The sequence below is a fragment of the Vanellus vanellus genome (assembly GCF_965231255.1).
Source record: "Vanellus vanellus genome assembly, chromosome: 14".
Lineage (NCBI taxonomy): Eukaryota > Metazoa > Chordata > Aves > Charadriiformes > Charadriidae > Vanellus > Vanellus vanellus.
The window spans coordinates 2,054,731-2,077,255 of record NC_138919.1 but is presented as its reverse complement, the minus strand read 5'-3'; the positions used below and the strand labels follow the sequence as shown (position 1 = coordinate 2,077,255).

Genomic DNA, 22,525 nt, shown 5'->3' with positions numbered 1-22,525 from the left:
GCCATGCACAGCCACACACAGCCCTGCACAACTACACACTACCATACACAGCCGCTCACAACCATACACAGCTTCAAACAACAATGCTCAGCTGCGCACAGCTGCGCACAGCCGCACAAAGCTGTGCACAGCCACATACAGCCCTGGACAACTGCACACAGCCCTGCACAACTACACACAGCCATGGCCACCAGTGCGTGGCTGTGCACAAGCGCACACAACCCTGCACAAACACACAGGACCAAGGCACAACCATGCACAGACACACACAGCCCCGCACAACTGCACATGACTGTGCACAGCTGTGTACAGCCACACACAACTGTGCACAATTGCACAAGGCCGTGCACAGCCACACACCACCACACAACACCACTGTGCACAGCCACACATGACGGTGCACAGCCGCGTACAGCTACACACAACTGCACACTGCTGTGCTCAGTCACACACAACCACACACCACCCTGCACAGCCACACACAACCACACACCACTGTGCACAGCCACACACAACCACATACAGCCACACACAACCACACACCATCACCGTACACAGCCCTGCACAACTGCACATGACCACGTACAGCCACACAGAACTGTGCACAACTGCACACCACCGTGCACAGCCACACACGACCATGCACAGCTCCATACAGCCACACACAACTGCACACCACAGTGTACAGCCACACACGACCATGCGCACCCCTGCACAACCGCACACAGCCCCGCACAACTGCACACCACCGTGCACAGCCACACACAACTGCACACAACCGTGTACAGCCACACACGACCACACACCACCACCGTACACAGCCCTGCACAACTGCACATGACCATGTACAGCCACACACAACTGTGCACAACTGCACACCACCGTGCACAGCCACACACGACCATGCACAGCCATGTGCAGCCACACACAACTGCACACCAGCATGTACAGCCACACACGACCGTGCACAGCTGCATATAGCCACACACAACTGCACACCAGTGTACAGCCACACACGACCGTGCGCACCCCTGCACAACCGCACACAGCCCCGCACAACTGCACACCGCCGTGCACAGCCACACACAACTGCACACAACCGTGTACAGCCACACACGACCACGCACCACCACCGTACACAGCCCTGCACAACTGAACATGACCACGTACAGCCACACACAACTGTGCACAGCCACACACCACCGTGCACAGCTGTGTGCAGCCACACGCAACCGCACACCACCGTGTACAGCCACACACGACCGTGCACAGCCGCGTACAGCCACACACGACCGCACACCACCGTGGACAGTCACACACAGCCATGCACACCCCGGCACAACCGCACACAGCCCCGCACAACCGCCCACCACCCCGCACAACCGCCCACGCCCGGTCCTCCCCCCGCCCCGCACACAAAGCCCCGTCGGGGGGAGAAGGGGAGAAGGGGAGAAGGGGAGAAGGGGACCCCCCCCCCCCCGGTGCCACCAGCCCCGGGGACTCCCTCCGTCCCCCCGCGGTGCCGGTGCCCGGCGGGGCGGGGAGCGGCGGCGGCGGAAGGCGGGCGAGGGGCCACCCCTTCCGGCAGCCATGGAGCCGCAAGAGCCGGGGGAGGCGGCGTGGGGACACCCAGAGGCCGGAGGGGGGACCCGGCTGGGTGGCCGGGGCTTGCTGGAACTGGCGGTGGCCAGCGGGGTGGCCGCTTGGGCTACCTGGGCCGTCCTGCTGATGCCCGGCTTCCGACGGGTCCCCCTGCGGCTCCAGGTATAGCCGCTGCCCGACCCCCCCCCCCCCCCCCGCCTCCGCCACCGCCACCACCGTGGGGACCACCCCCCCACCGGTCCTGATCGCCCTCCCCCCCCCCCCCCACTCGCCCCCAGGTGCCCTACCAGCCCTCCGGCCCCCGGCAAGTGGCGAACGCCCTGGCCCTGCTGCGGGGGCGCTCGGGGAAGACGGTGGACCTGGGATCGGGAGATGGACGGCTCGTAAGGGGACGGGGGGGACACGGGGGGGTGGTCGGGGGGGACTCGGGGCTGCCCCGGGGCGGGCAAAGGGCTACGCTCACCAGGAGGGTGGGTGGGAGCCCCCCAACCACACCACCCCCCCCCCCCCCGGCTTCTGGCTGTGGTTCTGGACCAGCCTAGGTAGTCCTAGGCAGCCCTAGATGGTCCCAGGCAGCCCTAGATGGTCCCAGATGACCCTACACAGCCCTATCAGCCCTATGACAACCCTAGATGGCCCTACACAGCCCTAGATGGTTTTAGAGGGCCCTATACAGCCCAACAAGGCCCTATAGACGGCCCTAGATGGCCCTGCACAGCCCTAGATGGTCCTAGAAAGCCCTTTACAGCCCTACAGACTGCCCTAGATGGTTCTAGATGGTCTTAGACAGTCCAAGATGGCCCTATAGACAACCCTAGAAAGCCCTGTGCAGCCCTAAACTACCCTATAGACAATACTAGGTGGCCCTACACAGCCCTAGATGGCCCTATAGACAAACCTAGGTAGGCCTACACAGCCCTAGATGGTTTTAGAGGGCCCTATACAGCCCTACAAACCCCTATAGACACCCCTAGATGGTCCCACACAGCCCTAGACTGCCCTGTAGACAAACCTAGATGGCCCTATGCAGCCCTAGATAGACCTAGAAGCGCCTATACAGCCCTACAAGGCCCTATAGACATGCCTAGATGGTTTTAGGTGGCCCTACACAGCCCTAGATGGCCCTATAGACAATCCTAGAGGGACCTACACAGTCCTAGATGGTCCTAGAAGGCCCTAGATGGCCCTATAGACAATTCTGGAAGGCCCTACACAGTCCTAGATGGTCCTAGAAGGCCCTAGATGGCCCTATAGACAATTCTGGAAGGCCCTACACAGCCCTAGATGGTCCTAGACAGCCCTATAGACAGCCCTTGGTGGTCCTAGACAGTCCTAGAAGGCATCACACGCAGTGAGCAGGGTGGGAACAACAAATCTAGGAGGAAAGAGCCTTTGTACCTGGAAGGTTCCGAGGATCGAGGTCACCCTGCCCATGAGCCAGCAGGAGGGAGCGAGTGGAGCTGGGCAACAGCCCCTGGCCCCCCAAATTGTCCCCCAAACTCAACACCCAGGTTCATTTCAGTTGCAACTCTCTCTTTCTCCAGGTGGTAGAGGCTTATAAGCAAGGTCTCAGACCAGCCGTTGGCTATGAGCTCAATCCTTGGCTGCTGTGTCTCTCCAACTACCGGGCCTGGAAGGCTGGGTACCACGGGAAGGTTTCCTTCCTGAAGCAAGATCTGTGGAAGGTAACAGCATCCCGAGGGTCTGGCTGCGCTCAGGGTTGGCTGTAGCTAGGGCAGGGCCAGGGCTCGGTGCGCATCTCCAGCCAGGCTTTGCCCATGGTTGCTTGCTCCTTCCCCAAGCCACGTTGCTCCCAAGAGGCCGAAAAATCATCCTTTTCCCAGGGGAACATCAGCCCATGGCTGGCTGCTGGTTGCACAGGCGGCAGCGGTCCTTCTTAGAGCGGCTTTGAGAAGAGGTCTTAGGTGCTGCTGGTGCATGGTGGCCATCAGAGATGTGCTGCTAAAGCTGGGATCAGTACCGCAGCCCCACTGGAGAAAAACCAGCAGGGAGCGTGGTTCTGGGACAATGCTGGAGGCAGATGCTTTCACACCCACCTCCCTGTCACACCAGCACATCCCCATCCCACACATTGTGGGGCATCTTTGCTTCCTCCGAGGTTCAGAAGATTGCCTGCAAGGTGTTGGGCCACTCAAATGGTTCCCCCCCAGCTCCCCCTCTCCCTGTTGCTTCTTTCATTCCCCTTTTCCTTTTTTTTTTTTTTTTTTTTTTTTTTTTTTTTTTTTTTAAGGTGAATCTTTCCGATTGCCACAATGTGATCGTGTTCCTGGCCCCCAGCGTGGTAAGTCAGTCCTTCGCACCCCGACTTGTTCCGAGGGAGCTCAAGGGAGGGTTTCCTTAGAAAAGGGAGACGGTCTGGGACGGTGGCGAAGACTCTTTAAAAAATAAGGCCAAGCGGGCATTGCTGTGAGCGAGTGGTTTGGTACTCAGCACCACTCTGATTCATAGAATCATTTAGGTAGGAAAAGACGTTTAAGATCGAGTCCAACCGTTAATCCAGCACTGCCAAGTCCACACTAAACCATGCCCCTACGCGCCACGTCCACACGTCTTTTAAATCCCTCCAGGGATGACGACTCCACCACTTCCCTGGGCAGCCTGTTCCAATGCTTCACAGCCCTTTCGGTGAAGAATTTTTTCCTAATATCTGTCTTAAACCTCCCCTGGCGCGACTTGAGACCCTTTCTTCTGGTCCTGTTGCTTGTTACCTGGCCCTACTCCCAACCATACACAGAGCTAGCACCAGCCCTGCGTATTGGAAGGGTCTTCGGTTGATGTCATCTTCTTGGGACCCACCAGCCGTGCTGAGAAGCTGCCCTGTTGTCCCTGGTGGCACTGTCACTCTGGGACTTTTCTTAAGGCCGCCTGGCCGTGGCTGTCTCTCTCTCCCCAGAAACCTCCCCTAGCTGCCAAGCTCCTTGCAGAACTCCCCGACGAAGCCCGGGTGGTGGCTGGACGTTTCCCTTTCCCCTCTTGGACCCCCACCAGCACCCTTGGGCAGGGGCTGGAGCAGGTCTGGGCCTATGACATGAAGGAGGTGCGGCGAGCAGCGCAGAGCAGCGCGGAGGGAACCCCCGTCTAACGGCAGCCTCGTTAAGCCTGGCATTAAGGGTCAGCAGCGGTAGGGGTCAGAGCCTCTCCGGCCCTTGGGCTCAGCTCAGGACAGCAGCGAGAAGGCTGCTTGGCCAAGCTTTTTCCCCAGGGACTTGCAGGGTGGTGGTCCCTCCTCGTCTTCCAAAGAGTGGGCGCTTTGGGGGAAAGCAAAGGAGAGGAAAATCCAACCTAGAGATCCTGGAATTATGACAGGATTTAAGGGCTAAATCTCCAGTGCCTCTTTATGTTTGCTACTTTATTTTCTAGTTAATTTTTCACAATAAACATTTGTACGGTTCTTCCCTCAAGACCTTTGCTTTGCCTTTGAGCCGCAGGGTGCTCCTGGAGCCAGAGCCGCCGCTGCTCCCAGCCTCAGGCTTTGCTCCGCCGTCCCTTTGAAGGCGGCTCAGGAGGGAGTTTGTCCAGCTCACCTCCCGCTGAAGGATCCAGTTTGGCCCTGCTCACCTTAGATAGCATTCCCTTTTGCGCTTAAACACAGAGGAAAAAAAGGTTTTCCCACCATAAAAGAGCAGCTCATGCCCTTTGTCTAACTTCTTGGACTAAAGTCTAGCTTGAACCAGCCCTTATCTTTTGGAAGCTGAGAGGGGAGCAAAGGCGGGAGCAGAGTTAGCCCTTGGACTCCGGTCTAGGTCTGACCAGGAGAAACATTACGGCAGGAATGGGAACCTGTCCCTGCAGCTCCGCAGTAAAAAGCTGCCTGGGAACCTGACCTCGTGTCCCGAGGCGTGATGTGCTTGGGGAACCAGCAGAATTCCTCCAGCTGAGGGGTCAGAGGATAGACGAGACGCAGTTGTCTCGTCCCATTTTAGTACTGTTAATTTGAGACTGAGAACACCCACGTGGTTTCCCTCGCTGTGCCTCCCAGCTCTCAGCCAGGGAAGGATACTCGCCCTGGCCAGCCTACACAGCAGAAAGCCCTCTCCTTTTAAATCCTCCTCTTTCCTATGATCGTGCCGCTTCTCGGAGCTGTGGTGGAGAGCTATGGTTGGTGGCTGACGGTCCTTTTGGCTCTGGGCAGCGAGTGAGTATCAGCCGCCCCAGCACTGAGCGCGCGTGGCACCTTGCTGCCAGCGACCTTCCTCAACTGGAGGATCTCCTGCTTGTACCTGCAAGGAGGGAGCAGCACCATCGTTGCCCGTGTGGTCACAATCCCACCGATAGCTCACACACAGGAGCGATAAACACAAATAGACATTTTGCCTGGTGTTTGCTGCATTGCAAAGGACACGCGGTGTCAGTTAACACAGAGCAGCCAGCCCAGGCACTGAGCCGCGCTGGCATCTGAGCCCCGGCAGATATAAAGCCGCAGCCTTTTCCCAAGGAAAAGGCGTTTGTCAGCTCTGCCAGGTAACGGTACCAGCAACAAGGCTGCGAGTCTGACCCGAGACCACAGCTGAGCTGGCTGGGGTGTTACGGAGGGCCAGAGTTGGACCTTTGCTCCGACAGACGTGCCCTGCTTGTTCTCACCCTTTCTTGCCCGAGCAGCTGTTCTCCCTGCTTCGGAGCGTGATGAGCCAAGGAGAAAGGAGCATAGATCAGGGCATGCTGGAAGGCTTTAGATTTTAGGCAATCCCTCTCTTAGCTTCCTCGGAAGGACGGGTGAGCACACGGGGAAGGAGACGTATGGTGGAGCAGGCCAGACGCTGCCCCCTCCTGCCCCGCAGAGCAAGGGATGGTGGCAGCTGCCCGCACAGCTGGATGTGCCGCGGGACATCAGCTGTGCTGGCAGCACCGTGGGAAGGCAGCGGCAAGGTCAGGAGCCGACAGCGCGGCAGGCCCGGCGATGTTGCCGGCAATTAGCCTGGGAGATAAACTTGGAGCACAAAGCAGAGAACGTGTGAAGGAGGATGCTACCATCTCACCTCGCAAGATGCTTATCTATGTATTCCTGCAGCTCCGACACCTGCTCTTCTGCCACGACCGCCCTAGCCAGCAGCTGACTCCTCTCCTGTTCCAAATCCTCCTGGAGAGGCAAGGAAACACAGAGAAAACAGGGAGCTCTGTGAGATGGGAGTGACGTTGCTCAGTCCCTCTCTGCCAGGCGAGACCGACCGCTTCCCCATCACTCAGCTCCGGCACCGCTTGGCGTTAGGCTACAGAAGCAACCGAAAACTGATGCGCGTGGGGAAGGGAGCCTGGTGACACTAGCACAGTGTTCTGCAGGCACCGCCACTCTGGGGCATCGGCGGGACAGACCGGGCAGCCTTCCCTTGCCAGAGCACAGGCATGGGGGGCCAGGGCCAGCCCAGGACAGGCAGCAACCCCTGCCTGCCAAAACCATTGTTAACTGTCCCAGAGGCTTCACAGACAACAGGTAGAGTAGTCGCTAGAATCGGCACTTGGACACAGAGAGCTTTCACGCCTTTCCACTGGTAGGTTGTTGCAAAAGGGAAACAACTTTCCCTTTTAGATAAAAAAAACACTTGGTTTTTGCATAGTGTCTCTGGGCAGTAGATCATAGAATCACAGAATCATAGAATGGTTTGGGTTGGAAGGGACCTTAAAGCCCATCTAATTCCAACCCCCCTGCCCTGGGCAGGGACACCTCCCACCAGCCCAGGTTGCTCCAAGCCCCGTCCAACCTGGCCTTGACCACCTCCAGGGATGGGGCAGCCACAGCTTCTCTGGGCAACCTGGGCCAGGGGCTCACCAGCTGCACAGCCAAGAATTTCTTCCTAATATCTAATCTAAATCTGCCCTCTTCCAGTTTGAGCCCATTACCCCTCATCTATCACTACATGCCCTTGCAAAAAGTCCCTCTCCAGCTTTCCTCCAGCCCCATCATCATCTTACCCAAGTTAGCGGCACAGTCCCTGTGTCACTAGGAGGATCTGAGGTGCTTGACTGAGCTCACCCCGGAGATGCAGGAGCAGGACCTGCTCCCACTGCAGCACTCCGGCCTCTCAGCTGTGCCATCTCCCTTCTTTTGGCCGCAAAGGTACACACCATTTAGGTGTTTAGCTCTAAGTGACCAGAGGAGGGTGAAGCCCTTCCTCAAGTCACTGTGGACAGAGAAAGGCACAACATGGAAGATGGGGTGGTAGCACATCTATAGCCTTGTCCACCACAGAAAGCCGAACCTCTGCTCTGTTTGCAAAGCCCTCGAGTGGCAGTCAGCATGGTGGGCATCCCAACACCAACCCTTCTCCCCACTGCTGCCATCACTGGGACAGCAACCCCCACCTCAGCCAAGCGCGCTCCCACCAAGCATCACCACGGTTTCACGGGTGCCGTAGAGCAGCGTTGCAGATGGAGAGCTCTCCTCCCAGCTCTGGGCCATCCCATGCCCAAGTGTGGCATAAATATCTTTGCACCCAGGGGGGACCAGACTGGGAAGGTGATTCACATTCAAACTGGACTTGAAACAGGTCGAATATAGTCCCAGTTTGTTATACAGGTGCCTAAATGCTTGTGCGGAAACAAAAGAGGGAGCAATACGATCCAGCAATGAGCTGGTAAAGGCTGCTCTCGTTCTTTTAGTAGCAGGGAAAGTACAACCTTGATAACATAACCGGCCGGGGACCTGCTCGCGTCATTTCGGTGGGCTGAAGCCAAAGCCACAGCAAGGCTCCGTGGAAAGCTTCCCTGCTCCAGCCCGGAGCAGCATATTGGCCCCAGGGCAGCACCGACCTGAGGCATCACATCTTTGACATGTGGGTAGGGGGTAAGCTTTTTTTCAGACAGGCTGTTCCAGACCTTTACCTGGGTGGTGCGTGCAAACTCCCGGAGCTGGTTCCTGACCTCTGCCCAGCCCTCCTCCTCCAGCCGCCTAGGAGAGAAAAGCAGATTTTGATCATGCTCCGGACATTCCAATCCAGCCCATCCACAGGTCACAGAGCTCTGTTCAGGGCCTGGACATAACTCGCGTCCATCAGACCATAAACCTCAGCACCATGAACTTTTTTCTCTCCCGACGCCCTAGACTTCTTCAGGGCATGCAGTACCATCCCTGTGCCCGGGCACGAGAGTCGCAGCCCTTCTGCCAACCTGGGATTCCCCGCTGTGACGGCTGGGTTTGTTCCAAGTTCACATCAACACTCACGCATCAGAGGACTCCGCGCAGAAAGAGTCCTTAACCTGACACTGAATTTGATGGAAATAGAGAGCGATCAATGCCAAACGCTGGTGCTTTTCACGTTTTGGAGCACAAACCCACCCCGTTCTGGCTGCCGAGCACGATAGGTGAGCTGTCTGTGCAGCCCAGCCGTGGGAAAGTTCTTCCTATTCTGTCCCAGTCTGAATAAGCAAAATACAGGTCACATCTGACGCTGGGGGAATTTGGGTTGTATGAAGGGAGGAATGCATTGTGCTCAAGAGCGGCTCCGCCGCGACTGCCAGAGTTCCCTCTGGTGGCTGCAACCTCCCGGCCCAGGCACATGGGAAATCATGGCTGAGATTTCATGGGAGCAGAAGCAAAGGGAACAATAAACAGGGAAGCCGCGCAGCCGATAAAGACGAGAAGCAGCAGTAATCATGGCTGAAGTGCTGCGGTAGCACCAGGCTTCAGGTCTCCAGCTAGAGGAATGAGGTAATGGCATGGGTAAGACCCATCAGCACACAGAAAATGAGCATTTCAAGTGCATAGAGTCTCTTGGCAGCTATAAAAACCTTAACAAGATGCATCACTAAAAGGCAGGTTCTGGTACTTCTCTGTCTCATTCCTGGGACAAATCTGCCAAAATTAATGCATCTCTTCAAGGATCGCTGCTATTTTTTCAGCACGGCAGAGGCTGGTTAAGGCTCCAGCTCTTCTCTAAGATGCTCCTGCAGAGCGCAGTGGCTCAAGCATTGACTGACCGACTCCTCAGTGCTGGCATCCAGTTAGTGAAATACCTGACGTATTTTCTAGGCTGCCACATTTTAAAAGGCTGAAAAATCCCAGCTGGGATTTCTCCTGCACTTCATTCCACCTCTCCACCGCTACAGTTGATAGAGTCTCAACAGAATAACGGGGCAGGGGGAAGAGGCCCATCAAAAATGAGTAAATAAAGGACATGTTGGGAAGCCAGGGAGGTGTCAGTACAGGGTGACCTAAGGGTTCCAGCCCAGCTTGTGTGTTGGCAGGGAGGAGAAACAAGACCATCCCAAACTGGTGGCGTTTCACTTGCTTTTCTCAGGTTGTGATCCACCAAAGCACTCGGGCATATGCTTAACTTCAGCGGGACTAAAAACACGATTAAATCAAACATGTGCTTAAGAGCTTTCTTGGATCAAGGCCTAAATGACCAACTCATTTCAGGGCAGGAAACGCTGCACGGAGCCGACAGCTGGCTTTTCTTCTCAGATGAGTCCCTATCAGCTCGCTTTCTCCCTGTTTATTACCATCTCCAAGTAAAGCAGAAAAGACTCCTCAATCCACCCAGCAAGGAGAATTCACAATTACAAATATCCTGGGAAACAAACAGCACTTACTGCTCAGGAGACAGCGGAAAGGCAGAGGTTTCTTGCCGTCTTTTCTGAAGGCAAAGGAAGAACAGCGTTCCTGTAAGCATTACACCATTGCAATTCTCCCTGCCGCTTCGAAGTGGCACAACATATCCTAGCACTCTAACAGCCACCAGCGGCCTGGCAAGGAAGTATGTGTAGCACCATCTTAAGATTTAGGTCTCTCATCCTTTTAATTTTTAAATAAATGTATCTCACGCAAGCCAAGAGACACATCTCAGTCCAGGTAGAACCAGTGGGAGGACGTGGGGCTGACTGGTGTGTTTCTGACCGTGGCCTCCTGCTCATTTAGCTATTCAGGCTGAGGCAAAGGCATTTAAGAACAGAAAACCCCATCCTATCCTCCCCTACTCACCTATTTTTTAGCAGTGAGTGAGTCTGCTGGCCTGGCAGCTCTCCCCTAACATCTGCTGCTCCTCAGCCCTCCCAGAGCTCCGTGACCCAAATCTATGGGGCTGCTCAGCCTCCTGGATCTAACTGTAACTCACCCCTATGCAACAGGGTTGAAGCAATGAGGGGACTGCTTGGACACCCCACCTCTTCCCCAAAATGAGAAAGCGAGCAAGCAGACACAGCAAACCCCCAGGGAATGCCGAAGGAAGGGGCTGAATCTGTTGCTTGTGAGACTCTCCCCACCGCCCCCCAGTTTCACCCCCACAGAAAGCCAGCAGTCCAGCCACCACCTTCTGCAATTCATGCAGCTGCATCTCCAGTTTTGCTTTCTCCTCCCGCAGCCGATTTAGCTCCCGGGTTGTGTTTGTCAGCAGCTCTGGGTCTGTGATGGAAAAGTGGAGCTCGGCAGGGCCACAATCCATAGCGCTGCTGCCCAAGGACCGGATCTGCTCTCGCTGGAGCCTGTAACGTGCCAGAGGGGTTAGTCCCTGGTAGCTTTGGTTAGGTAACAGCACTGAGCACTTTGCTGCTGCTGCTGGAGGTACCATTCACTTGGGGTCTGCTGGCTTCTGGCCACCGAGAGCCAGTCCACCGGCAAAGGGTAAGTGGGAGAGCCCCGCAGTATGCACAATATTCCTGGGAGCGTTTCTGAAGGGAGCTTGTCCTAGAGCTATTTGTGGCTTTTATGCCACAAGAATTTCTGCTGCTTCCCACAGCCCAAGCTGCTGAGCGAGCTGTGGAGCAGAGCTGAGAACACCGCAGAGATGGGCTGGGAGGCAGGAGTTATTTGTGGTACCTCTGCATTTCCACACCATCCAACGTGGAATCAATCTCTCGACCTAAATTTTACATGGGAGAAATGTACATGCCAAGCAGCTCCAGGGTATCCAGAGCACCCTCACGTGTAGCAGGAGACACCTTCCTCCTGGCTTGGAGGTAAACATGCACTCCAGATCCTCTACTCCACCTGGAGCCCTGTTTGCCTCCCTCTCAGCAAAGGGGCTGGGTGCTACGGGGCACTTCCAGTTGGTCCTTAGCAATAAGCTGAAGAGACAGAGGTAGCCCAGACCCTGGCTTAGCCCTACCCGTAAGCGATCAGCAGGTTCTCATGCTTCTTGACCAAGTTCTTCATGCGTTTCTTGTAGCCCCGTGCTGCTCCAGCTAGCTGCTCTTCCCGGGTCTTGTAGGAAGCCCTGATATCCTTCAGCATGCTGTCCACAAAGCGTTTCATGTGAGCGTAATCAGCTGGGGCTTTGCTAGGCTCCGTCACACTGCTGGATTTGCTGTCCATGTAGTCCTTTTTAAACATACAGAGAAAGAAATCAAGGTGATCAATTCGTTCCCTAAGGCACAAAACCCATTTCACACAGAGAAGGTCCAGACATATTTGTGCTCCCAGGTTTTCTAAGACATGTTTTCTAAGAGCAGGAAAGACTAATTAACTTCCATCATGGCCCTTCAAGATAGAGAAGGCATCAGTGACCCGCCTAGGGAAACATGAGTTGGCATCGAGTTACCATCTCTAGTCCCATATTCTTTCCACCATGCCCTGCTCTCTCTGCTAGCCAGGAGATGCTTCAAGATCGGTTTGTTAGAAATTAAACTAGTCTTAATAGTAAAAATTGCTTTGATTAGTATCCTGATCCATCACCACACATTGTGGTGCCTTCTCCTGACACGGAACCTCGTGCCAAAACCCGCTTGTTGCTACCTAGGAGGGTAGAAAGAAATTTCTTCCTGGTCTCACTGGTCAATATAATCAGGTATCCATGCCTGAACCTGCCTGAAACGCCTGCCTTGTGCCGAGTCCTCACCATGCTCTGGGGGCCCTACTCTATGTCTTCCCAGAGCGGGTCCCAGGCACTGGCGTTACAGGGCTCTGTAGCCGACCATGGAGGCTGGCAGAGCTCCCTGCGGGGACAACAGCAGAGTCACCATGGAGGCGGCGACAAAGCCAGAAGTGGCATCGTCTGGCTTGCCGTGGGACGTTGTCAGGGCAATGGCGATTAGAAGCCAACTGGAAGGCAGCCATTGTAAATAAGAAGATCTTTCAATCCAAGTAATCCGACCAAGAAAAGTCCCAGCAGAAACTCATAGACCCTTTTGCGTGGCCATACAGGAAATCTGGGTGAGGAGGGGGGCTGGCATCTCCAACCCCAGGCCAAGCCACGGGCACCGAGCCCCCTTCCAGCTGCAAGCACGGCTCCCCAAGCCCCACTGCCTGCTCTGCTCGGCAGCCCAGCAAGGAGGGGAAAAAGCAGCATGGAGAGACCTCCCGAGGCCAGGGGAGCTCCTAGGGCTGGGGGTACCCACCGCCACATCCTTGATGTACTGCATGAGCCGGGAGCGATATTCCTCGTTCAGCTGTTTCAGCTGGAGCTGCAGCCGGGAGTTCTCCGCCTCCACCTCTTGGAGCTGGCTCTGGGAGGTGAGCAGCACCTAGGCACAGCAAACATGCTAGCTGCTGCCCTCATCCCCTGGCCAAGCAAGGGGCACTAAGAAGCTCCATAAGAGACAGGGGACTTCATATCCAGATATTCAGCTTCACTAGAGCTGGGAAGGGCCTGGGTTTTCCCAGGAGCCCACTGGAAATGTCTATAGTCTCTATTCCCCTGCTACCTTCTGGCATTTACAATTCCCCCCACCCGGTGATCTCACCAACTCTTTCTAAATATCTGTGAACAAAATTCCTCCCACCACCTGTGGCAAGCAGCACCTTCCACCACGTGCATCGCATCCCTGGAGAAGGAAACTGCGCAGGGAGGAGCACCTTGGTATGACAAACTCTCTGGAGAGGGAGACATGTCACAGTACCTCAGTACAAGACATCCGTCCCCTGCTAGGTCGAGAAGAAGCGCATGGCACCCAGGAAGAGTGAGTGAGCAGGGGCGGTTGTGGGTGCTGGAAGGGAGCCTGCCCTTACCGCTGACTGCTCCGCCAGCTCGCGCTGGGTGTCCCCGATCGCTCCCTTTGCCTCCTGCAGCTCCTTCCCCATCGTGATCCTGGGCACACAAGAAGGTGTGTTTTTAACCCCCCAAACTTCTCCATAGGTTCAATACAAGCCAGCTTTGAGAAGGAAATCACTATGGGATGCCAGACCCCATCAGCTGTCTGCCAACCAGCGGCCACAGAGCTCTCGCAGCCAAAGGTGAATGTCCTCCCCAGTCAGAGGGTCTAGTTCTCCGGTGTCAGCCCTTGCCAAGACACCAACCCCATCCCAGCCTGTCGATGGAAGAATCGCTGTGGGGGTAAGGTCTAGGGCTGGATTCATCTCTGGGCTGTCACACATTGGCCAGTGTGTCACTGAAGGTGGATTTTCAGAGATGCACAGACCAGTCCGGTACCTAAACACTTTTAAGCAGATGGCTAACCCTCTTAAGAGCCTCAAAACCATCAGGTTTTGCTTCCAGTTCTCACTTCTTCCAAGGGTGAACTGTCATTTCCCCACCCTGAACCCCACCAAAGGCAGGCTGCCTCCTCTCCTGTGCCCAAGGATCAAATTCAGCTGCAACGAGCTCCATAAATGCCCAGCTAAACAGAAGGACGTGCCCTCAAACACTCACACTCTCTCTTCCAGATTCTGCTGCTGCGAATCATAAGTTTTCTTCAGTTTTTCAAGCTCCACTTTTATGTGATCCTGGTTTCCAAGCAACTGAGAGACAAATGAAGAGGAAGATGAGACAGAGGGCTGAGCTAAGTAGAGGGAACAAGGAAGAAGTGAGGAGAGCCTCCAAGAGCACAAGTCCAGCTGAGCAGTGACATACTGGGGAAAGGAGAGGTTTAACTGGGAGTGACCACTGCCCTGGTCAGCACAGCAGAAGCGGTGTGTGCTCTGGAGACAACAGGGCACATGGAAGTGCACGTGTTGTTCCCCCACAGGAGAGTCTCGCTCCGAGAGTCAGATTCCCAGTGGGAGCTGGTGGCGGAGCCCAAGTTGGTATCGTGCAGGTTGCAGGTGGGAATGAAGCAGGGAGCATCTCAGTGCTCTCAGTTGCGGGTGCTTTATCACCCCCATCTTTCTCGAGTATAGGCAAGAAGAAAATAAACATGTGTCCTCTGCACTTGTTGGCTTTTAAACTCCTGCCTCTGTTCACCCAGAGGCACTGACCAAGGGAACCACAGCTGCCCTCTCTCAGCTTTTGCTTGCACAAGAGCTAGAGTTATTCTGGTCTCGTTTTTTCAACAGCACAGCTTAAAGAAATTTTAAAATAAACCAAGGCATCAGCTCATCCACAAAATTCAAGTCAGCACCAGGAGGTGCCAGCCACACTCAGAATAAATTCCCCCCTCTGCTTCCCCATGGATCCAGGAGCAGACCCACACACACTCACGTTTCTCTCCGGCTTTTGCTGCTCGTGTTCAGAGGCAACTACATCTTCTGGCTAGTAAGAGACAGAAGAAGGTGCCTGTTAGATTCCTTTTCTCCAAGGGGCCAGTGATAGGGCAGAGGGGTCCTTACTTTCACCTTCTGAGCTGAGAGACGGTGCACCGTTGCTCGCACTCTTTCCAGCTCGGCAGAGGATTCATCGGCCGTGGCGGGGGCACGGTTGCTCTCTGTGCGGAGAAGGGTGCTCCTGGCATTGGCCAGATTGAGCAGCTCTAGGCCAAGCTGTTCATTCTTCATGACCTGCCAGGTCAAACGAGAAGGAAAGAGCTTCTGAAATCCTGCCTCTCCGGCTCCACGTGTTCAGCACATACCCGCCGCTCTTGGTGCATACACGAAGCAGGCACTCGCATCCCCTCCTGAAAGCAAGCTTTATTTTTAGTTGTCTCTCATATGTCCAAAGATATCAGTGATTTTTTAATTCTCAGGGAAATGTGGGGTAAGTATCACTGCCAGGCATCAGGATTATTGACAGGTAACCTTACTCCCACTGCCCATCTCATTCTCGCGTTCAGATACAGATCCCGGCGCCAGCCCAGCCCTGGGCACAGCTCTGCCACCACCACTGTGTCCTGACCTCCAGCCTCCGTCCTCACGCTAACCCTGTCCCCCTCCACGCAGCTTCCCAAACCCTCAAGGCATGGCTTTCCCCACTCGATGGCTTTGAACAGTGCTGGGCTCCATGATGTAAGAAAGAGAAGGGCCAAATCTCCATCCGTCTAGGCTGACACCACCCAGCTAATTCCAGTTTTGTTTGAATGCATCCCTCCAGCAGCAGCCAGCCCACAGCCCGGTGTAGGCAGCGAGATTCAAAAGCGGGTGCTGGTGTGAAGTGACACATTTCCAAAAGATAAAGAGGATCTGAATGAGAAAGGCTCTGTTACAGGTGATCTGGAAGGAACACTGGGGGAATTCATGTCTCACGGGAGGGTTTCTATGTAGATAACAAAGCTTTGATGGGGTTTATGACTGGGGACAAGCTTGAGTAATTGTTACCATGGCAGTGAATCAGGAGGATGGGAGGCAGAGGTCATCTGAGTCATCCGTGGAGAGAATAGCTTATCAAAAGATAGCACAGGGTGGGCTGAGGGAGAGAGGAGAGGAGAAAAGAGGCTGACAAAGAGGTGAGATATACAGCTGTGAAAAGTGACAGCTACGCAGAGACAGGCTGCTTGTTCTCCAACCGAAAACCATCCATCTGCAGCTGTCAGCCCTGACAATTTGATCAGAGGGGGTCACACAAGCGCAGAAGTACCAGCTTAGCCAAAGAAAGAGGCAGTCCCAGGTTTGCGATGGGCTTCGCTGCCTCCCCTGTGCTCCCAAGCCTGGCCCGGCTCCGAGGGAAAACCCCGGCGCGGAACCGGGGTTCACAGCCATTTGGGTTCCCTCCGACAGCCTCACTTTGTACCGCCGCTGCAGACGAGCATAAGCCTGCCGAACAAAAGAGGAGGAGGAAACGGAGAGTTGAGAAAAGGTCAGCGACTTGAAAAGGAAGAATTTACAGCGAGTTAGAAAACAGGCACAAAGTGCCTGACTGGCATCTTCTGGAAGGCACTTCCCAAGGGACAGGCAAGGCCAACTCCGCCGCGCTCCTTCGCCTGGGACAGACACAGGGCGATGTGTGAATCGAGCCTTACAATGGGGGCCGCGACAATTCAGAGGCTCTAACTGTTCCCGTACAAGGGACCGTGAATGAGCTCGCCGAGCTGCTTCTGCGCCAAGCAGCCATGACAACATATTGGCAAGGTCACAAGTAGCACTTGTAATTGGGAATGTGTAAAAGGTTCATTGTCTCCCCAGAAGAGCGGCGGGGAAGGGGAGGGGGCAGAACCGCAGGCTGCTTTTCCCATTTCCTTTGGGAAAGTCCGCACTGGGAAAATAATGAGCGAGAGGCCCATGCCGTGACAAGTCCCAGCCTGCCAAGTTGGAGCCTCTTTAGCTTCAGGCAGGGATATTTGGTAGTCAGAGCCAAGAAACTGGGGTAAAATCCTCAGCCTAAACGAATTACAACCAAGGAGTTCACCTTTGGCTTCTGGACCTTCCTCCACCACTTCTTCAGGATGCTGTCCAGGCACAGAACTGAATCCCTGTGCTTTCACTCGTGGAAAGATTCCAGGATCCATATGAAAACAGGGTGTTATTACCACCAACCTGTTCAACCCATCATTCAGAGATGTCAGCCACCTGAATATCCCATTTTTTGCCTAACATATTGCACCCCCTTGGGGACAAGAAGCAACCAAGATTGCTGAACGCTGAGCTATTCCTCCGCAGCCCGGTGGTACTTGTGCCTCAGCAGCGCGCTGCCTTGCTGACAGTCAGCTGCACGCGTTCTGCCTCGTGCTCCGGCAGGACGATGGGGTGGGTTCACACTCCTGCAAGCAGCTGAGCTTGCCTCCTCGTAAGAAATTTCCATTTCTCAGCTTACGGGAAACAAATGACAGCTTCGCAAGAGTCACTAACTCACTTATTTGCAACGGGATGACCATGACTTCGTATATTCCTCTACCAGGGCTCTACAGACGGATGCTCGCTGTGAAGAGAGACTGGACACTGCCCAAACCAGCATGCCTGGTCCCAGCCCCACATTTTCCCACCACAGCTCTGCACAGGGCCAGCACGGTAAACCAGGTCATTTGGCTGAACCAGCTGAGCTATCTGCCGGGGGAGGGAAGCAGGAGGGTGTCAGTCATCCAACTCAATTAAAAAAGAAGGAGAAGTGGGAGGGGGGAGAGGGAGGGAAGAAAGGAAGGTCTATTGAAATAGCTATTCTTGCCAAAGAAATACATAAATCTGGGTCCAAAATACTTTAGTTAATAATCGCTAAGCTAACAGTCACCAGGAAATTCGCTATATTTTAAGGAACAATCAGAAACTTGCTTACATTTGGTCTTTTTATAAACTCACCAACCTCAAAAACTTCCAGGCCCCTTCCTGCTGCCATATGAAATGAGAGGGACTACAATCAGTTCACGTGCAGCCTGCGCAAGCCATGCAGAAAAAAAGGGAAACAAAGCCTGCTGGCAGTCAAGAGGGACCTGCAACGTGCACTCAGACCAGCCCTGCAGTGACCTCCTCGTTACTGCTAGCAATGGGGATGTGGGGTGGCGTGAAAAGAGAGAGACTCTCGACACCGGGGTGCCCAGAAGAGCACGGCACATGGGTCAGCGTGGGCTCAGTGCTAAGCAGAGCAGGTTCTGCAAGCCCCGGTAGAAGGTGACCACGTTACATGAAATCCCTGGGCCCTGAAAACAAAACCATGCCTGAGCTATGCCGTCTCACAGCTGACAAAACCTTACTGGACCTGAGCTGCGACATGGATACGCAACCCAAAGCCAACCAAGCTGGCTGTAGATCAGGTAAATGTGAGATGGAGTCAAGAACATCAGGGCCAACACTGCAGCCTGTCTCACCTCCTGGTCCAGTTCTTTGCCTAGGGCCAAGTAATTGCTTTTCAAAATGATGTACTCATCCGCCAGCTCCTTCCGACTGGTCTCCAGAGTGTGCAGGTGTTCCCGTAAGGCATCCCGCTCCCCGGTGACTTTCTCACTGCAGAGCTCCAGCTCCTGCACACGGTTCTCCAGGGCCAGGATCTGCAGAGGGAAGGCAGTGGAATTAGACTGTGGCAGAGACCAGCAGCAATCACAGAGCATTTATTTGGCCAAACATGTTCTGATATGCTATGACTTAGTGAAGGATGAGTTTCACATGAGTTTAATGGTATCTGGGGTGTCGGGGGGGATTCAGTGCTCTAGCTAAAGCCAGGAGAATACACCAAGCAAAGCAAAGATGGATGTGTAACGAACTGCAGTTCTGGATAAAGGTATTGGAAGAGCTGAATCAACTCGACTTCACACTTTTGGATACCATATTTTTCAGCTCAAAGTTCTCCGTCTCATACTGCTCCTTCATTTTGTTTGTCTCGATCTGGAGATCAACGAGGTCTTTGGAAATCTAGGAGAGAGAAAGGACATTATTAAAGGCCATGGACTGATTCTGAGGCCAACATACTGTTTCAACAGGTCGCACCAGGGAATGCGAGCACAACATATACCCCTCTAAAAAGAAGCCCCAATGTTTCCCATCAGATTTTCTGCTGCGGATCTACTGGCCCCACACGCCATCACAGCTCAGTTCTCTCCAACTCCTAAAGTATTTGTCTTACCTTCAGCTTTTCCTCTTCACTGAAGACCATTCTGGCGGACACATCTGGTTTGGAGCCAACCAGCTTCCCCATCCTTTCCTGTGGGTCTCTGAGCCCGTACAGCCTCTCATTCCTATCCTGCAGCTGCACCTAGAGACACACAACAGCTCCGACAGCTGGTGCCAGCCAGCAGAGCCCTCCTCTCCCCCATGCTATTCTCCCACCGCAGTGCTGGTGGAAGAGCACAGCGTAGCCAGTTTTTCAGAGCTTGAACAGATTGTAGATGGGATTTTCAGCTGCCGTTTTCCTCCCGCAACTAGGATTTCATTTGCAGAGCCCTGGTTCCATGACCCGGGAAGGGGCTGCGGACCCATCATACTTATATTTTTGTTACCAGGATGCTGCACGTGCTCTGTCAGAGTACTTACGTTCTCGTTCTCTGCAAAATCCATGTGCCCGGAGCCTAGGATCTTTGCACAGTATCAGGCAGGCAGTAGCTGAAGACTGAAGGAAGGATCTAAGGGTTTCTACAGCAGTAACTTTTCCCTCGAGGTAGGGCACAAGCAATGTTGCTAACAACTTTGGTTACTAGTGGGTGTGGCATCCACCCTGATCCACCTTAAGGTGGAGGCAATTATTACTGCCACCCCAGGAAAAGAAGTGACACTTGTCAGGAGGTTTCTGTATTCCTAAGACAGCGCACAGCAGATACCGAGACAAGAAGCTTAGCAGACACCCCCAGTGAAGCAATGTTGCCAGCTAGGAGGTACCACTCCATTTCTATTATGGACTGTTCCCAAAACCTGGCTGTAGGGATGGCCTCCATCCCTATTGCAGGGATCTTTAGAGAATTTAGGATCTGATTAACCCATTAATTAATCCATTAAGCCAACCATCCACTCCAAGACCATCCAGTAGCATCTAACATCAACTTCCTTCCAAGCAATTTTGTCTTGATCTCTACCGTCCTTGTATCTGCTGTGTCAATGAACCATCCATAGGGTATCAGGATCTTTGAGCTCTGACCAGGCTACAGCTGGTGACAGCAAAGACCTTCCCCAATTTACTACTTTGCATCAGAGACACTATGTGGAAAAATACAAGTTTCAAAGTAAAGCATGTGCTGAAAAATCTCAGATTAGCCCAGATAGTGCTAAATCTGGTCTACAAACTGCTGCTGACTCCAAACTACCACCACCCAGGCCTGAATGGGACAACTCCCAAGTGCGTACCTGAACAGAGATGCCAGTGTAAGAGTGAGGGTAATGGAGAGCTTAAGACGTGGTGGATAGCGCTGGCAGACCTCGGTGAATGGCAGCCATGGGGTAAAGCAAATGCCAGTTCTTAATCGCCTCATTTTGGGCTTATTATCACTGCTATTTTTGTAGAGTGGGTGAGTTTAGGTAAGAATTTCTCTCTTACAGAAAAGCTTTGACAATATAACGTTCAAAAAGACCATAGCTCAGAATAACTTCTTAGTATCTGTCAAAGCTGAGGATGAAAGAGGGAGAGGGGCCATACTAATAGAAGCTGCGTGCTGAGCAGAGTTTACCAGCTCCTCACCTGGTCCAGGTTGTTGGAGAAGATCCCGTAGTAGACGTGGATTTCATGAACAGCCATGGAAGTGAGACCCAGGGGATGAGCTCTTTTTGGGGCTTGGGGGAAGGAGAAGCTAACGAAACATGCAATTATGTCTTATTTTTCTGCAAAAGAACTTAGCAGACCTGAAGTAATTTTATTAAGGTAATGAAAGCGCTGATGAGAATTCACAGTCTCTTCACACCCACTGCTGAGCAGAAAGCCAAATTCACACACCGCCCACAGCACCAGGGGGCTTGGAAGTCTCCAGTGGGTGCTCCAGCACATGAAGGAGCTGAGCTGCAGCTCCGCTCCCCAGGTGCATGCCGTCTCTCAGCCCTGCACAGGTCCCCAAGGACAGGCGCTCGCAGCCCATGCTGGCCCAGGAACGAGTGCAGACTGGCTCACACCGCTGCCCCAGCCAGCCCCAGCCCCAGCAGCAGCGCATCCAGGCTCCGAGACATCCGATTCAGAAGGGCAAACAGCTCACCCCAGCATGCCAGCAAAGCCAGGTGCTCCCCGAGCCATGCGGGTGCCCATTCCACCCAGCAGACAGCAATAGAAGAGTAATTAACATACAGATAGACGGTATTATTTATGGTCCTGCAGTGTCTGGGAGACCATGGCAAAACCACCTCTGTGGCAGGTGCTGCACCAGCACCAGAAGTGACAGTGACTGCTTTTCCTGTGATTTGGAAATACAAACCAAATTTTGTCCTGGATGACTCCACAAATAGCAATGTTGGGCAGAGGAACAAGGCTTTAGGGTGCCTGAAAATCTCCACCGCCCCTCCAGAGCAAAACCAAACAAAAAGTTTATGGTTTGTTAACTCCATTAAAAGCCAAAACGCCAACCCTGTACTGAGTTTTTTTTCCCTCTTCTTATCAAGAACACTTGTAACACAGCTGACATGGTGGCTGGATGGCCACCAAGCTCTGAGGTATGAAAACTCTTACCCAGGACACAGCTCTAAGACATGAAAACACTCCCCAAATCCACAGCAGCTTGAGAGGAAAACAGTTGGAGATCCCCAGCGCTCAGCCCACCAGATTGGTGCCTGCTGCTTATTTTCACCTCTCCCCCGGCACCAGCCAGACCTGCCAGCCCTTGGCAGGGACAAACACCTCACTCCACCGGTGAGGTGTGCTCATGGCGAGCCCAGAGGGGAGCAGTGGGAGCAGCCACCGCCTTCACACCTTCTCAGGAGGCTTCAGCCAGGCCCACCACTGCATTAAGGCACTGAGTGGCTCCATCTGGCTTCCAGCTCCGGCTCCGGTGCAGACACCGCCCTCCGGGTGGCCAACCGAGCACCCTGCTGCCGGTGGGCCCACAGGCCTGGAGGCCGCAGTGGGTGCAGGGAGCTGCCAGAGGCCCGGGGCCTGCGCGGCCCCTCCTGGGGCGGCACCGGCAGTCCGGGGGACACCTCTAGGGTGAAACCCGGCCGCCGGTGGAGCGGGTCGGGCACAACAAGGAATCGGCGAGACCTCCTTCCCCCACCCCCATGGGGACAGTAAAGGGGGGGTGGGGGCCTAGTCAAGGCCTGACTAGGCCGGGCCTAGTCAAGTACCGCCGCGTCCCGTTTCCAGGGCAACGGGCGCTTCCGGGGGAGGGCTGCGGGGCGGCAGCGCCCCCTGGCGGCGGGAGGTCCTGCGTGTTCCAGGGATGGGGCGATCCACAGCGCCGCCGGGCGACCTGCCCCCGCTGGGGGATGGCGCCCCCACCCACCCCGGTTCAACCCCCGCCCCGGGCAGGGCCATGTCCCGCTGGGCCGGGCTGCTGCAGCTCCGTCCGGCCGGGCCCGGAGCGCTCCCGGGATGGGGCACCCAAAGCTCCGCCGGGTGAC

General features: G+C 54.6%; 2 protein-coding genes across 2 annotated transcripts; one reads left to right on the top strand and one right to left on the bottom strand.

Moving 5' to 3' along the window:
• Positions 1-1,590: 1,590 nt before the first annotated feature.
• ANTKMT (adenine nucleotide translocase lysine methyltransferase) lies at positions 1,591-5,018 on the top strand (the record flags this gene model as incomplete). The annotated part of the gene is made up of 5 exons (XM_082490717.1): positions 1,591-1,764; positions 1,881-1,985; positions 3,147-3,287; positions 3,854-3,904; positions 4,517-5,018. 5 exons carry the CDS (start codon positions 1,591-1,593, stop codon positions 4,703-4,705), a joined length of 660 nt encoding a protein of 219 aa, XP_082346843.1. The 3' UTR covers positions 4,706-5,018.
• A 1,281-nt stretch (positions 5,019-6,299) lies between these two features.
• CCDC78 (coiled-coil domain containing 78) lies at positions 6,300-19,555 on the bottom strand (the record flags this gene model as incomplete). The annotated part of the gene is made up of 15 exons (XM_082490638.1): positions 6,300-6,459; positions 6,600-6,700; positions 8,440-8,506; positions 10,150-10,193; positions 10,866-11,037; positions 11,661-11,872; positions 12,889-13,014; positions 13,499-13,577; positions 14,139-14,227; positions 14,907-14,957; positions 15,035-15,202; positions 18,373-18,552; positions 18,827-18,913; positions 19,125-19,247; positions 19,532-19,555. 15 exons carry the CDS (start codon positions 19,553-19,555, stop codon positions 6,300-6,302), a joined length of 1,683 nt encoding a protein of 560 aa, XP_082346764.1.
• Between the last annotated feature and the right edge of the window lie 2,970 nt (positions 19,556-22,525).